The sequence below is a fragment of the Nothobranchius furzeri genome, chromosome 12, assembly GCF_043380555.1.
Source record: "Nothobranchius furzeri strain GRZ-AD chromosome 12, NfurGRZ-RIMD1, whole genome shotgun sequence".
NCBI lineage: Eukaryota > Metazoa > Chordata > Actinopteri > Cyprinodontiformes > Nothobranchiidae > Nothobranchius > Nothobranchius furzeri.
The window spans coordinates 21,511,285-21,525,632 of NC_091752.1; the positions used below are offsets into that span (position 1 = coordinate 21,511,285).

The 14,348-nt window shown below is 39.6% G+C and overlaps 1 protein-coding gene across 4 annotated transcripts in view; it reads left to right on the top strand.

The window, feature by feature from the left end:
* Positions 1 to 393: 393 nt before the first annotated feature.
* The window catches only part of wu:fc17b08 (ligand-dependent corepressor), a 32,002-nt gene continuing 18,047 nt past the window's right edge, over positions 394 to 14,348 (top strand). For 2 of the 4 annotated variants that reach the window (XM_070542407.1, XM_070542410.1), the window contains exon 1: positions 467 to 615. In XM_070542407.1, the coding sequence (XP_070398508.1) occupies positions 519 to 615 (97 nt within the window). In that variant the 5' untranslated portion in view covers positions 467 to 518. Of the gene's footprint in view, positions 14,296 to 14,348 lie in introns of all 4 variants that reach the window. The other 2 variants (XM_070542408.1, XM_070542409.1) reach the window with 2 other exon arrangements.

Below are 14,348 nucleotides of genomic sequence, written 5' to 3' on the forward strand. Positions count from 1 at the left end.
ATACAAACATTTTCTTACATCCCTATTCTTTAAATTAAAACCACAATGCTAACCCAGGGAAATATTGTGGTATGATTCTTTTTCTTTTTACTATAATCCATTAATTATTTTTTTATCTACACACACAAACGAATGGAAATCTCCACAAATCTAAAAAAATATATATGAATAAATAAATATTCCAGTTTGAAAGCAGTGATCAATGAAATAAATATACAAATTATGTGGGTATGGTTACATGATCAAAATGTGAAAGATAATTGATGATGAATAATTAGATTTTTTGTGTTCCCCTTTAAACCAAAGAACAGTAAAATTGCAGTTTTGTACTATTTATGTACAAAACGATTAATCAATAAACTAATATAATCAGATTATTTAATCTGAGCTCTGTGTTGTAATGAACAGCTCACTCCCTCTGGAACCGTTTCCTCCCCTTGACGAAGGCGCGCGCGCGTCCACGTGACCGAGCGCTTCCTCTTCTCGTGCCCGAGCATCAGCCAGCGGACAAATAGAAAATGGCGAGTCCGTGCAAAAAGCAGCAATGCACAATCGACAGGCGCGGCTTTCGGCAGGAACTTGACTCGTGGAAACACAAACTCCTTCACTGTGTAGGTAAGAATAATGGCAGTTACACATTCTACATTTTCACTCGTTGAATTTCGCTTCAGCGTGACGTAAATCGGCGTAAATAACCATCTATTACCGCACAGACTCGGGGCATCTCCGAACGACTTTTGTCCTCAAAACTGCCTGCAGTTGGGTTAGTTAGTTAATTGTTGTGGGTTGTTTAACCAACGTCTGGCCACCTCTGTGGTTTCCTTGCTGCTTTTGGTGCTTGTATTTCTTGGTGAAAAACATGAAGTATCTACTGGCCTAACGTTAGTTTGTTTAAAGGGCGCCGTGCATGTTTTAAAGGGAGTGTCGTGTCGGCTAAAAGCGACCCGTTCTCTTAAAATGCGCGCTCCCGATGATGATACTGTATTTTAGGTGGGGGGAGGGCGACGCTGACCTGCAAGGTGATGCTTTTCACAAATAAACAGGCATGGACGCGCATTTCCGCAGTCAGGAAGGAGCAGAAACCGATATAGAACCAGGTAACCCATTTTTTTCCCCACAAAACACTTATAAACTTTTGGTATGCTTGACTTCTAAACACAAATAATTAAAAGCACAGTTTGACCTTATGCTATTTGTTGTGTTTAGCTAATATTTTTGTTAACAGTGTAGTAAGAAGATTTGTTGAACATGTTATTGCAGCTGAAAGTGGCAATTTATGTCAGTTTCAATTTGCTGGTGCATAAAATGTATAATTTAGGATTCTGCGAAATCAACACTTTGAGTAAAAGATGTGTAGCTTGTCCTATCTACAATATTTTCCAACCAAATATATATATATATAATACACACAAAACAAATCATTTATAGACAGAAGAATGAATGAATGATCAATTTTATTCAGTCATCATCATCAAAAGTAATTAATGTAGACAGAAACACATACATATATTTCCTTACCTCCACAAACATATATTCATATACTTGTATATCATATCTTTGGTAATATCGACACATTCATGACTGAACAGGTTTATGGGCTCGACACACGGGAGGCGACAAACGACCGCGATCAGCGAAATTCGTCGCTGTCGCTTTTATTACCTGACACACGGGAGGCAATACGCGGCAGCGGCCAGCGGCAAAACCGTCTACGCGTTCTGTTCCATGGCAAAATCGAAACTTCCGTTGTTTTGTTTGGCTGTGTCAGGTTGGAGGGAATTAAGGTTATTTAAGCAGTTCAGAGTTAAAAAAAAGTGGTAGATATGATGTTTCACAAGGTGCTGCTTCAGTTATGTGAAATCTTACTTGTGATTTTACTATATGAAACATAATAATAATCAACTTCTCGTTCATGTTTGCTCGGAGATGTACGGAGCATCCTGTCCGCTCATTGGTCAGTGAATGAAACCTCCGTTGATTGGTCCTCGTCCAAGCGACAGCGATGAAAAGTTGAAAATGTTTCAACTTTCTGGGATCGCGTCGCTGAGTCATCCGTGCACGGCACGAGCGCAAAATTTCACACGCACGTTTTTCGCGTTTCGCTTGGTAGGAGGGAGACCCGCGATTATCGCTTTGTCTCGCATGTCTCATTGAAAACGAATGGAGGAGAGGCGTTGTCGCCTCCTGTGTGTCGAGCCCATTAGACAGAAGCAAAAGGTTATAATTTTGCCTAACCTACTTACTAGGGCTGCAGCCATCGAACATTTTTGTAATCGAGTACTCTATCGATTCTTTTATCAATTAATCGAGTACTCTTGATTAGTGTTGTCAAATAAATTGATACCTAGATATAAATCGATACTAAAAGTGGTATCTAAATTAGATATTCCATTCCTATGGTATCGATATTATGGACTATTATACACAGCCTTCTTCAAGTACACCGACACGCACGACGGCCAGATGCCGTAAAGCAACCTCCGCCTCCCAGACAAACAGAAGAAGAAGACGCCGCATGGCTACATTACAATTTCCCACGCGAGTTGTCTCCGATCCAAGTTTTTTCTGCCAAATAAATAAACAAAAACATAAACACATAAATCACAAACACGGTCTCGGAGCACTCACCCCTCCCCTCTGGTATCATCCCCAGGCCACGTCCACCGGAAATCAGAACCACATTGCCAGAGGAAACGAGAGAGCGCTAAACACCATTTTCGATATTCTTCTTTGAACATCTTTATTACATTTCTTCTATGTTTTCTATCCAATTTCATGTTTTGTGGTTCTTCATTATACACAGAGCAAATAGAGCTTGTTTTTAACTTTACTGACATTTTTCGGTGTCTACTGCTTCCTTCATCAGACCAACCGACCTGCCGTTTGTCTTTTTCTAATCGTCTTTTGTTGTATATGACTTCAATTGGTGTTTTTCTTTTTGGGACTTAAGTAGTTTGTTCTAAAGTTGAAGTGGTAGCAGCTGGCTGTTTATCCGTCTTTGATTTCATTGAGCAGAAAACCTCTCACACCAGTGGTGTTCTGTTTCAAAACGCGCGAGCATGTAATGAGTGGAGGACCCAGGTAAAGGTGGAGGTGCGGTGAATCGGTGAGACAGAACTGCGTGGTCCAATGGTTGCTTTCGGTCCAAGCCCTGTTATTAACTGAGGTTTTCAGACAATTTCAAGAAAAGAAATATTCTATTTAACTCCACAATATCTGTACTATGTTAGAACATTCTTAAGAGGCATGAAGAATGTTTTAAGATGGCTTGTTTTGGAGATTTGCTGTTGCAGCCTTAAAGGTGCATTATGTAGAAATGAGGTAAAAATGACATCCGGTGGTAAAATGTGTTTACTGCAACCAACTTGAATAACTGGAGTTTTTTGCCGACCGTTGTCAAATGACAATTGTTGGCATTGCAGTATTAGCTTCCAGGAGACAGCATCCACACACTCACTGATGGTAAACAGTAGTTACGTCCCTCCTTCTTTTGTTTTGAAAGGAGAAAGGCTGACAATCCCAGCAGCCAGCTGGATATGAAATATTTTTCTGTATAACCTTCCTTCCAAAATGACAGAAGCATTAGACTCTTGGGATTTTCTCACTGTAAAATGCTCACTATTTTCTTACATACTGCACCTTTAATAGTAAACAGTGTGTCTTAAAATATGGCCTTGGTTATCCATTTTTAAAAATTTAAGTTAAATCAGACTTTATATTTGGACTGGAAGAATTTGTTTATGTCTACCTAAAACCAACATTTGCTTTATGCTTTTTGTGCCAACAAATGTGAATCAATATTTGTAATTCCAAAAACACAGGAAGCTAATCTGGAAGGACTGACAGCTCTTTATGGTCTAAGCCAAAATGACTTCTATAGCCAATTAAAATACTGCTAAAGTTAACCAAGTGCTTAAGACTTTACAGAACAAGGAGTTTTATAAAATAAATAAAGACACAATAATAAAAAACAATAGAATTGAGTTGAAACAATTGGGCCATCCAGCCCTTCTTTGTTTCTGATGTCAGTCTGTCTGCTGTTTTCTGCGCAACTTTTTATGTACACAATGTCTACACAGATGTTGTGCATAACAGAGCACTGGCAGCACACTGCCGGAAAGCTCCAGAACATTTTACATGATTGACAAGAGAGTTTTTTTACAAAATGGTGGTGACTACATCTGGTTTAATCGGGTCCAAAATAAATCTAAACAAAAATAATGCCTGAGGCAGAAGTCCCCATAAAGAGTCTTTGCAATTCACCGATTCCTATCCTCTCCTACAGAGTGTCGCCAAAACAAGTGATTCTTCTAGTCATTGAAGGTCACTTTTTACATAACAGTTGCTCTCCCAGTCCCTGAATGGATTCAACCATGGCATACTTTGACAAAATATAACTTTCAATGTTATCAATGTCCATGAATGCCTTTTGATGCTGATCATTGATGTAATTCACTACTGAAATGGTCGCTATATGCTGACGTCTTAGCAAAGCTCTGAAAGAATCAATTTTCATACAATGCCTGAGAGGACCAAGCCATCCTCTTTTCCTTGTCATCTTTCCCCCACCCAGAAATGTCCCAGAACTCCTTTAGTGGAAACTTTTTAAATCCACAAGAGTTTAATAAAATTACTAAAAAATAAAATAACTCCAAAACAATCAATCATGGAACTGCTTGATCTTGCCAAATGAAAACTTGTTCATGAAATGTCCGTCCCCCCGACGGCGCCTCTGTTGGTGAGTTGACAAATCACAGACATGCACTCTCTGTTTTGTTTGACAAGACTCTTTTATAAAACGTTGCCGCCAATTTGCCACAAAGCCAAGCCAGCATGTGGGATCCTTAAGTCATTTATAAGAAGTCAAATAGTGGCGTTATGATGTCCTTCTCTTAAAATAATACGTGATGGCAGTAATAGGGGGGATGGGGGCGGTCTCTGTGCTGTCAGACTTAATTCTAGCTTGAACGCAGTCCTGAAGTATTCTTTTCACAAGCCGCTCTTAAAGGTGTCTGTCCTCCACAGTCCTCATGGAATGTCAGGTAATCTGAGTTCCAGGTCGAACAGAGAGAAGCTCCTGGAGCTCTGCATCGCTCCAGTTTATCATCTCATCTGATTCTGTTTACAAAAGAAAAACTTATGCTCGTGTTTAATTTCATAAAAAATAATTTTTTTTATTATTACTTTTTTTCCCCTGTGTCCTGTCTGGCTGTGAAGCAAACAGAATTAATGTCTGAATGCTGGTGACAAGCCTTACAGATTTATGCTCAGGTGGAGCATCAAAGCTTCTGCTTTTAATGTCACGCCTGATACTTAAAACTTTATTGTTTTTTTTTAATGCTTTGTTTACTTTCATTTCAGTATTGTAACCTGCAGTAACTCGACAATAACTCCCCACATGACCAAGACACCACCCTCTGTTGTACCAAGGCATAATCTTCATTCACAAGTCTGGCATTGCATTAATATTACTACCAAGATTGTCAGAACGAATGCTGCAAAATTCCTGCATCTCCCTGCAACCATGGGGCGTTCAAAAGACACATTGTCGCAGCAGTATGCTGATTTGATTATGCTGATTTGCCTGCATGTTGTGTCACCTAAAAAGGACCACAGATCAGGGTTTCCCCCAGCGCTTCATAATCCTGGCGGGCCACCAGGCTTTTCTTCTTCCCCATCTTGTTTTATTAGATGGCGCATAACTGATCACACTTCAGACTAAAAGCTAATGATCGACATATTAGAGCATCCTGGTGCAATGGTTCGATTTATTAAATTCCTCTGTTCATTTTTTACTGGTTTGAAGCTTCGTTAAATGTGCGCACCACAGTCTGACCACATTTTACTGGCGCACAATGTTATATTCTAGGTGCTGTGGAGGAAAATAGAGTTAAAAGTTAAATTTAAAGTCCCATTAGTTGTCACACACACATCAGTGTGTGTGAAATTTGTTCTCCGCATTTGACCATCCCCTGGGGGAGCGGTGAGCTGCAGACACAGCCGCGCTCGGGAACCATTTGGTGGTTTAACCCCCCAATCCAACCTCTTATTGCTAAGTGTCAAGCAGGGAGGCACTGGGTCCCATTTTTTTTCAAAGTCTTTGGTGTGACCCAACCAGGAATTGAACCCTGATCTCCCAGTCTCAGGGTGAACACTAGGGATGGGTACCTTTGACATTTGAATCGATCCGGTACTAATTCCCGGTACCTACGAGTCGATACCGGTACTTAACGGTACCAATTTTCGATACTTTTGAGTGTTTATTATTTTAATTCTCTTTTATAATTAAATATATTTTTTTCTCAATATATAACCATATTTGATAAATATCACGATAAATAACGTACAAGTTTGTATTTTAACATCGTCCTTGTAGTTTTATAAGCTGATAATTAAACTGAAGCAAACATCTTTACTGTGAACTAAATTTACTGTGTATCTTCATTCCTTTTGCCGTCCTTTTTCATTTGATTTTTCCTACTGGTAAGTTAGAATTTCCGAGGAGAAAGCGAACGCACCATTGGCTGATAACAACGGTGGCAATGGAAGCTAACATATCAAGCTAACGTTATCTTTAACAGTTTATTTAGCTGCTGGAGCAGATTAAAACGATGATGCCTCACACTTAGATCGTTGTCACTGGTTTTACCTTCACCCAATCACCCGTCGCATTTAGTAAAGTAAAGCCAAACTTTAGAGCGCGTTCATGTTCTTCTAGTAGGAAATTCGGAGTTCCGAGGAGAAAGCGAACGCACCATTAGCGAAACGGAAGCTAACAAATCAAGGTAACGTTATCTTAAACATTTTATTTACCTACTGGAGCAGATTAAGATGAGGATGTCTCACTTAGATCGTTGTCTGTCGCTAGTTTCATCACCCAGTTACCCATCACATTTAGTGGAGTGGACCCAAGCTTTAGCGTGCGTTCTTTCTACCATGCTGCTCTGTTTACAACGGGCTCGCAGGGACCGGCGACATAACGCTCTTGCGCATGCGCAACTGTCTTGGCAGTACCGAAACGAGGCACCGTTTGAAATGACGTGAATCGGTGTTCGGTCGGTACTATGGAATTCGGTCGGTACCTTAAAAAGTACCGAATTCGGTACTCATCCCTACTGAACACTCTACCACTAGACCACTGAGCTGAGAGACCAGCAAACACAAAAAAACATTTTAAAAGGCAAAAATGGTCCAAAGTTTGGCATCAAAAGTTAAACTACGGTTAGATTGGGAAATGCTAAGCTAGCTAGCGCGTCACACACTCACGGATCATGATCAAGAGGAGTTCAGAAAAAAAGTGATGTTTGTGAATGACTAAACTCCAGAAGTGGAAGACAAATCCCCGCCATCCTGTTTCTTTGTGGATCTCTGCAGCTGCAGCGGTGTGGCGCAGAGAAGCTGCAGCTGCTACCTGGAGTCTGCTGTTGTTGCTGCTGAGTGTTAGCAAGTCAGCTCCACACACCACAGTAGGACTTTGGCAAGCTGTTGCAGCATGTAATTCACAAATGCTTCTATATTTAGATACAATTTAGACTGGATTATGTTGCCAACCTGTACGTAATAAAATAGATATGCCACCATTAAATTGTTATTAGTAGAAATTAAATGTTATTATAATTTCCAGTAAATTACTACTGAACATGTTACTGAAATAATTCAATTCTACTGATCATATGTGAATATATGTTTAGACTATTTTAAAGAAATATAAGAAAAGTTTTGTGCCATAGTAAATTTATTAACTGTAAATATCAGTTGGGAAATAAGGAACTAGATAACATCAATTTAATACATAATGTTGGTCCCTTTATTATTTTTATTGTTTTATTTTTTTATGATTTTAGCAGTAGACCGCAGTCTCGTTTCACTTGAAACGTCGTCAAATTTAATACTCGATTCATCGATGGACGATTCGATAGAATACTAAAATTTTCAATAGCTGCAGCCCCACTTTAATGCATGACATGATTAGTCAACCAATCGTCAACAAAACAGGCGATTAGACTATTAAAATAGTCGTTTGAGTCATCCCAAGCTAGCACTTCACATCAGTTTTAACATCAGTGTGGGGTTATTTAGAAAGGGCTGTATAAAACTTTTACTAGCCACAATACTAGATGAAAAATTTTGATCTCAGTAAAAATAACAAAGAAATCCTTTGAGACAGACACTGGTTATATTCTCAGGATTGTTTTGTCAGTTCCCTTTTGTTTAGGGCATTATGTGTAAAGCTGCAGAGTACATGACAACAGCACGGGCCCGATGCTTCTATAATAGCATATTCTGTCCACAACAACAAGGACATACTTTTGTTTGACTTTTTGGTAGAGAGGGCTGCACGCCACTGCCACACCACCACTCCACTGTCCCTGAAATGAACATTTTGTCCTTGTGTCTAATGTGAGCAGTAAAACAGCAGGGCAGTGACAAGCACAATTGTCCCACAAAACAGCAGCAACAATTGTCTGCATGTTTGCACCATACATGTAGTTATGGCCCATCAGCCCCCAGATGCAAACTGTGTTGGTTAAAAAAAATGGGTGTCCTGTTTGGATTAGAGAAAATTTGGAATAAAATAAACAACTGACATTCAAAAAAATGTTGGATATGCTAGTTATGTTTTTTTTTTTTCTGTATTTGGCATGCAAATGAGTGGGATGGAATATTTGCTCAAACAAATACTGACCTCGGAGGGTTCATGGTTGAGTTTCTGAGTTTGTTAAAAACTTTTTAATAGATGGATTTCTAATACAGTCTTCAGCGTCAAAGTGCTTCTAGTCCTCTGTGTGCTTCCGAGCTTTACTACATTTTCCAAATAATTAAAATATGTTTTTTGATAGATTTACTTGGTCAAAATGCTGTAATACTAAACTAATAGTTTGCATCATATTGCGTTATATTTTACGGTAAAGATTTAGATAAAATCTTTGAATCTTTGAAGCAAGATTCATTCATCAGTGCTTTCTTGGGATACGACTTTTGACAGCAATTACAGATTTTTAAACATGAGTTAGTCTGTATTTTTGGACTGATCAGGGATAGAGTTAATGGTGTAGGGCAGCTAAATCCTTTAGCTCAAATTTGTCATCTCAACACTCCTCAGCTTTCAGCCTCCAGCAAAGACTCACATCTTTAAAGAACATTTCTCAAACATTATTCTGTTTTTATCTAGAGCGATGCTTTCATTAGTCCCATGTGTGAACACGGACCTAACCATCAAACTGGATGCAGATTTAGAAAAATAATTGTACTGATCGGTTTCTCTTGTAAGTCTTGAAGGCATTTCCAGAATGGGCGAGGCAGATTTTAGCTTAGAGAAGCTTGTGTTCTACAAGCTATTTGCCGCTTTTCTGGTCGTATTTGTACAGTAGTGGAGTGGGGGATGGGTCGAGTGGACTTTGAGGCAGAGCTGCACACCCTCAGCATCCAGAGCGGTAGAGGGAAGGGTGGCTCATCCACAAGAGAGGGCACTTTGAGCTCATGTTTTCTATAACAAATAATGAGGTTCCTGTAAACTAGAAAAATGTTTGGTTAAACACAAACAACTTTTATTTTGCTTTATATTTATTTATACATAAACAAGTTATAATCAAGAGTAGGGTTGTCACGGTGTGAAAATCTAACCTCACGGTTATTGTGATCAAAATTATCACAGTTTTCGGTATTATCGCAGTATTTTTTTTAAACGTGTTACATTTTTAGACAACTAAACCAACCCTGTATATCAGGAAAATATTGTCCTCAGTTTGTGTCTAAATTTTGCCTAAAATGTGTTATTTTGTAATTACGTTATTTATTTGTTTACATTTTTCCCATTTAGTCTTTAAAATACCAATATTTGCCCATAACTTCTTATGTCATCATTTAAAAAATATTAGATCAGATGATACTCAGTACTCAAATATCCTTCTAATCAGATTAGGGCTGCAGCTATCGAATATTTTTGTAATCGAGTACTCTATCGAATCTTTTTTTCGATTAATCGAGTACTCTAATAAATTACCCTTTTGTGTTTGTAAACCATTATATCATATATTGATGAGCCAAGATGGCGTCGAGTATGGCTGCCTCGTCGCGAGCTCCACCAAGTTCCAACATTACACGCTCCATACTGTACATTAATGCCACTGTTTTGCACATACCAACCTCTGTACATTTTATATCTCTTATCTTATTGTTTACTTTATTCATTTGTATACTTAGATTAGCCATTTTCATATTTTACTTGTTTTTACATTACTGTATTTTTGCACAACTCTGTTGCTGTGAAGCTCGCACACAAGAATTTCACTCGCATGTACTGTACCAGTGTACCTGCACATGTGACGTGACAATAAAAGTGATTTGATATCAAATAGCATGTTATAATTATGAAAGACCTCTTAAAATGAGCAAGCAATTGCCAGTTATTCTTCAAGTTTTATTCAAAATTAGTTTGCATAACTTCAGCACTTCAACTTTACTTCACAGTAAACAAATGCCTGTGCAAAAAATAAGTAAACAACCTGAGCCGATTTTCCCCTCGTGCGAGAATCTGCTAGCCTGCAAGCCAGACAAAAACTAGGAGGATAACGCTGCGAGCGGCTGCGGCCCAAACAGAACCAGAACCGCTCACGGCGCAAACAGCTCGCCGTCCGTTTTTATTTCTACACTTTTTTTTTCTCACACTAACAAGGATTGCCAAAAGCATGTTTGCTGTGGTTTTGTCAAATTATACTGATCACAAAACATTTATTTACTTTCTTTCGTTTTCCTCCGCCACTCATAAATACCCGTGTCCTCCTGCAGAAACCCCGAGGGACAACAGACATCAATAACACAATAGAAAGTCCGACATATTGTGTAAAAACTGCTATTTTTAGCACATTTTAAGTCCGACGTGTTGCTACCAGATGTACGGTGTGAGCTGAAACTGAGTGCTACAAACGAAAAAGTCGCAGTGTCCGCAGAATATATAGAAAAACAGGCTAAAAAGCATTATCTTGTAGAGGCTCTGAGTCCGCTTGCAGAAGTGACATTTACAGGTGCTGCAGCTTGGAGGATGTGGTGTTGTGATAGGCTAAATCCATTTTACAGTATTTATACTGGACTACGTTTTCCGTCTTACGACGTGAAAGATGATCCCACAACTTTGACTTTTTCTGTCTTTTTCGCACTCCACCGGGGTCCACGTTGTTAAGAGAAAGTTAAGTTACATTCGCTACTCGCGTGTGCATTCAGTCCAGTGGGCATGTGCGTCACTTATTTCGGTCCGGGTGAAACATGACCCCGGGCGATTGCAAAGCCATGAATTAATTAAATATTAATTAAACGAAGCTTCGAGGCAAAGAATTTGACTCGAGGATTTTTCGTACTCGAATTATTCGAGGTACTCGAGGAATCGTTTCAGCTCTAAATCAGATACTTTTTTACCCTTACTTGAGTAATAAACCCTATATCAGGAAAATGCTGTCCTCGGTTTGTGTCCTTCCAGTGAGCTTTGCAGATGTGGGAAAATGTCATCAGGCAGTAATCATTGTTAAATTCATAATTATTCTCGGAGAGAGACCAACTCCTATCTGCCACTGGGAGCCCCGTAATGCATAGCGTCATTTCAACATGGCGGTGTCCTCGACACGGTTTATATGCAGGTAGAGGCGCTGCGGCTGCTTTATGTAGCGACTCGTTGCATTCTCCCTCAACCCAAATCCTCGGATCACGCATTTTAGCTAAAACGCTAACGTTAGCTTGCCTTGCGTTGACTGTAGAGTTGTGGGTGATGGTCACGCAGATGTGTCATGAGATTTGAAGCGTTGCTGCCTTTCACAGACACTTTTTCTGCACGTGCTGCAAACAGGATAGCCGTCTTCTATCAACTGTCCTTCGGCATTCTTCAAATATCCAAAAAATGCCCGTACTTCCAACTTTGTCTTCTTTGAGGGATAATAAATGTCCTGAGTGCTGCTGTCTCCTCCTTTGGCCGTTGTTTCAGCTTTAGCTTCAAGAAAGTTTTGGTTGTAAACAACAAAGTGCGCATGTGCCGCCGGCAACTTCAGCAGATGATACGGTGGCTGGTAAGGGTCCCCGCGCCTACACCGCAGCCACGGTAACCCACCGAGATAATATGGTTTTTTAAAAACAAGACGGTTATTATTATTGTCAACTTTTTACCGGGGTTTACCGCTACACCGGTTACCGTGACAACCCTAATCAAGAGTTTAGAAATGTACCTTTTCAAAAATTTCTTCAACCAGTTATTGATGTCCTTAACAGTTAATAACCGGTTAAGTAAACGCCATTCTCGTGCCCTCTAGTATGCTCGTAGTAGCAAATGATACATAGTCCACATTTACGATATAATGTGACCATCCAACGTGCTTGATAATATCAGCGTTCTTATTAGATAGCTTTTTTTAAGCTAGTTTAAATTAATTCTGATAATTTACAAGGTTTTTTCTGACTTTAATAAAAACTACAGCTTTTTGGTGGTGCAGTGAAGCCAAAATTGGCTTTGCTTTGCTTATGATACATCTACTATAGAACATATTAAGCATGATTGTCCTGCTTTAAGCACAAAAAAATTAGAATTAGTCACATATTTAATAATCCAGAGAGACCCGTGATTTGTGCGTGTTTTTAAATGCCTATTCGTGTCAGGCTGATTATCTCACAGCATTCTAATAAAAGTGTGTGATGTCATGTCCTGGCAGTGCAATACAAAAATGACAAGCGAGTTGCTCATTGATTTTGTGCACAGGCTCATAAAAGAAAATCAAGCCTCTGGCAACAAAGGCAGCCTATATAGAGCCAAATGTCACACAGAATATTGAATTTACCACCATGTTCAGCTTAAGTTTGATTTGAGATTAACCTATGCTAACTGTACAAATAGCAATGGTGTCAAGTTGTCTTTATCATCATTATTATTATTATTATTATTATTATTATTATTATTGTTCTGACTGGGTGAAGATGTAGGTCAGAAGAAGGCTACATACTAAACAGGGTTAGTACTTTCAGTTTTCATGGGCAAGGTGATTTCATAAACAAGGATTTGTTAAGGTAATTTCCACATTTCTTACTTTTCACCAAAACAACTTTCCCTTTTTCAATTGTAACAGTTTTGCAGTTTCAAAATCTTCATTGAAAAGTTAGAAAGAATAGAAAGACATTCCCACCCTCACCTATGGTCATGAGCTTTGGGTAGTGACCGAAAGAATGAAATCACAGATGCAAGCAGCCGGAATGAGTTTTCTCTGCAGGTGGCTGGGCTCTCCCTTAGAGATAGGATGAGAAGCTCAGTCATCCGGGAGGGGCTCGGAGTAGACCCGCTGCTCCTCCACATGGAGAGGAGCCAGTTGAGGTGGCTCGGGCATCTGGTAAGGCTGCCTCCTGGATCCCTCCCAGGTGAGGTTTTCCGGGCACGTCCAAGTGGGAGAAGGCCTAAAGGAAGACCCAGGACAAGCTGGAGAGAAATCTGGGCCTCCCTGCTTAGGCTACTGCCGCCGCAACCCGACCCCAGAAAAGCGGCCGAAAATGGATGGTTGGATAGAAAGACGGATATTTATACCAGCAGCTCATTTCTATCGCTATTCCTGTTTAATAGTAATTCAATGGTAACTGCTTCTATAGAAACGAGGAGAAAAGAATAACCTCATGAGTGCCAACACGTTAAAAAAATCCTTTTCTATATTCATTTATTTTTCAGGGTCTGCTTGCCAATTCTACATGTGATAAATTTTTCATCTTTAGCACATTTAGGCATCTGGTTCTTCAGAATTTGTCATGCTGCTCCCAAAAAGCAGCTTGTGTGTGAAAGTTACTTTTATCAGCTGTAATATCCTCCCATGTTCCTCTGGTAGGAAAGTAAGGCATGACCTCAAAGTCACGCGTTACAATATGACACATTTTTAACTGCCTTAAACAGAATTCTTGAAGAGTAATTTGATGTCATAGTGCTGTTCTGTCAAACGAAAGTGGATGACCCACTTTTTCCCCTCTCATGCCTCTGAAATATTTCAGAAATAGGATTGGATAGCTGGAGCTGAAGTCCTGTGCACTAACCCAGAAACAGACCCATGCTGCAGCTATAGGCAGAGCTTGTGTCTACAGCACTCCATCCCTTCCGCCCACCCCCCAGCCTCTTTATGTTTGGCCGTTGAAAAGTGGGTGGGAATTTGTAGAGAGGCAGAGAGGGGCATTTTAACACACGACAGCGTTTACTGAATTCACTGTTGAGTTTCGCAAAAACCAGAGTCTATGTTGAGGGCTGAAAATGTTTCACACTGCTTCCTCTCTTCATCTGTGAAGATGTCTGTAAGTAGGCATTTTTTTTGTGTTTTATAGCTGGGTGAATAATTCCTTTTAAT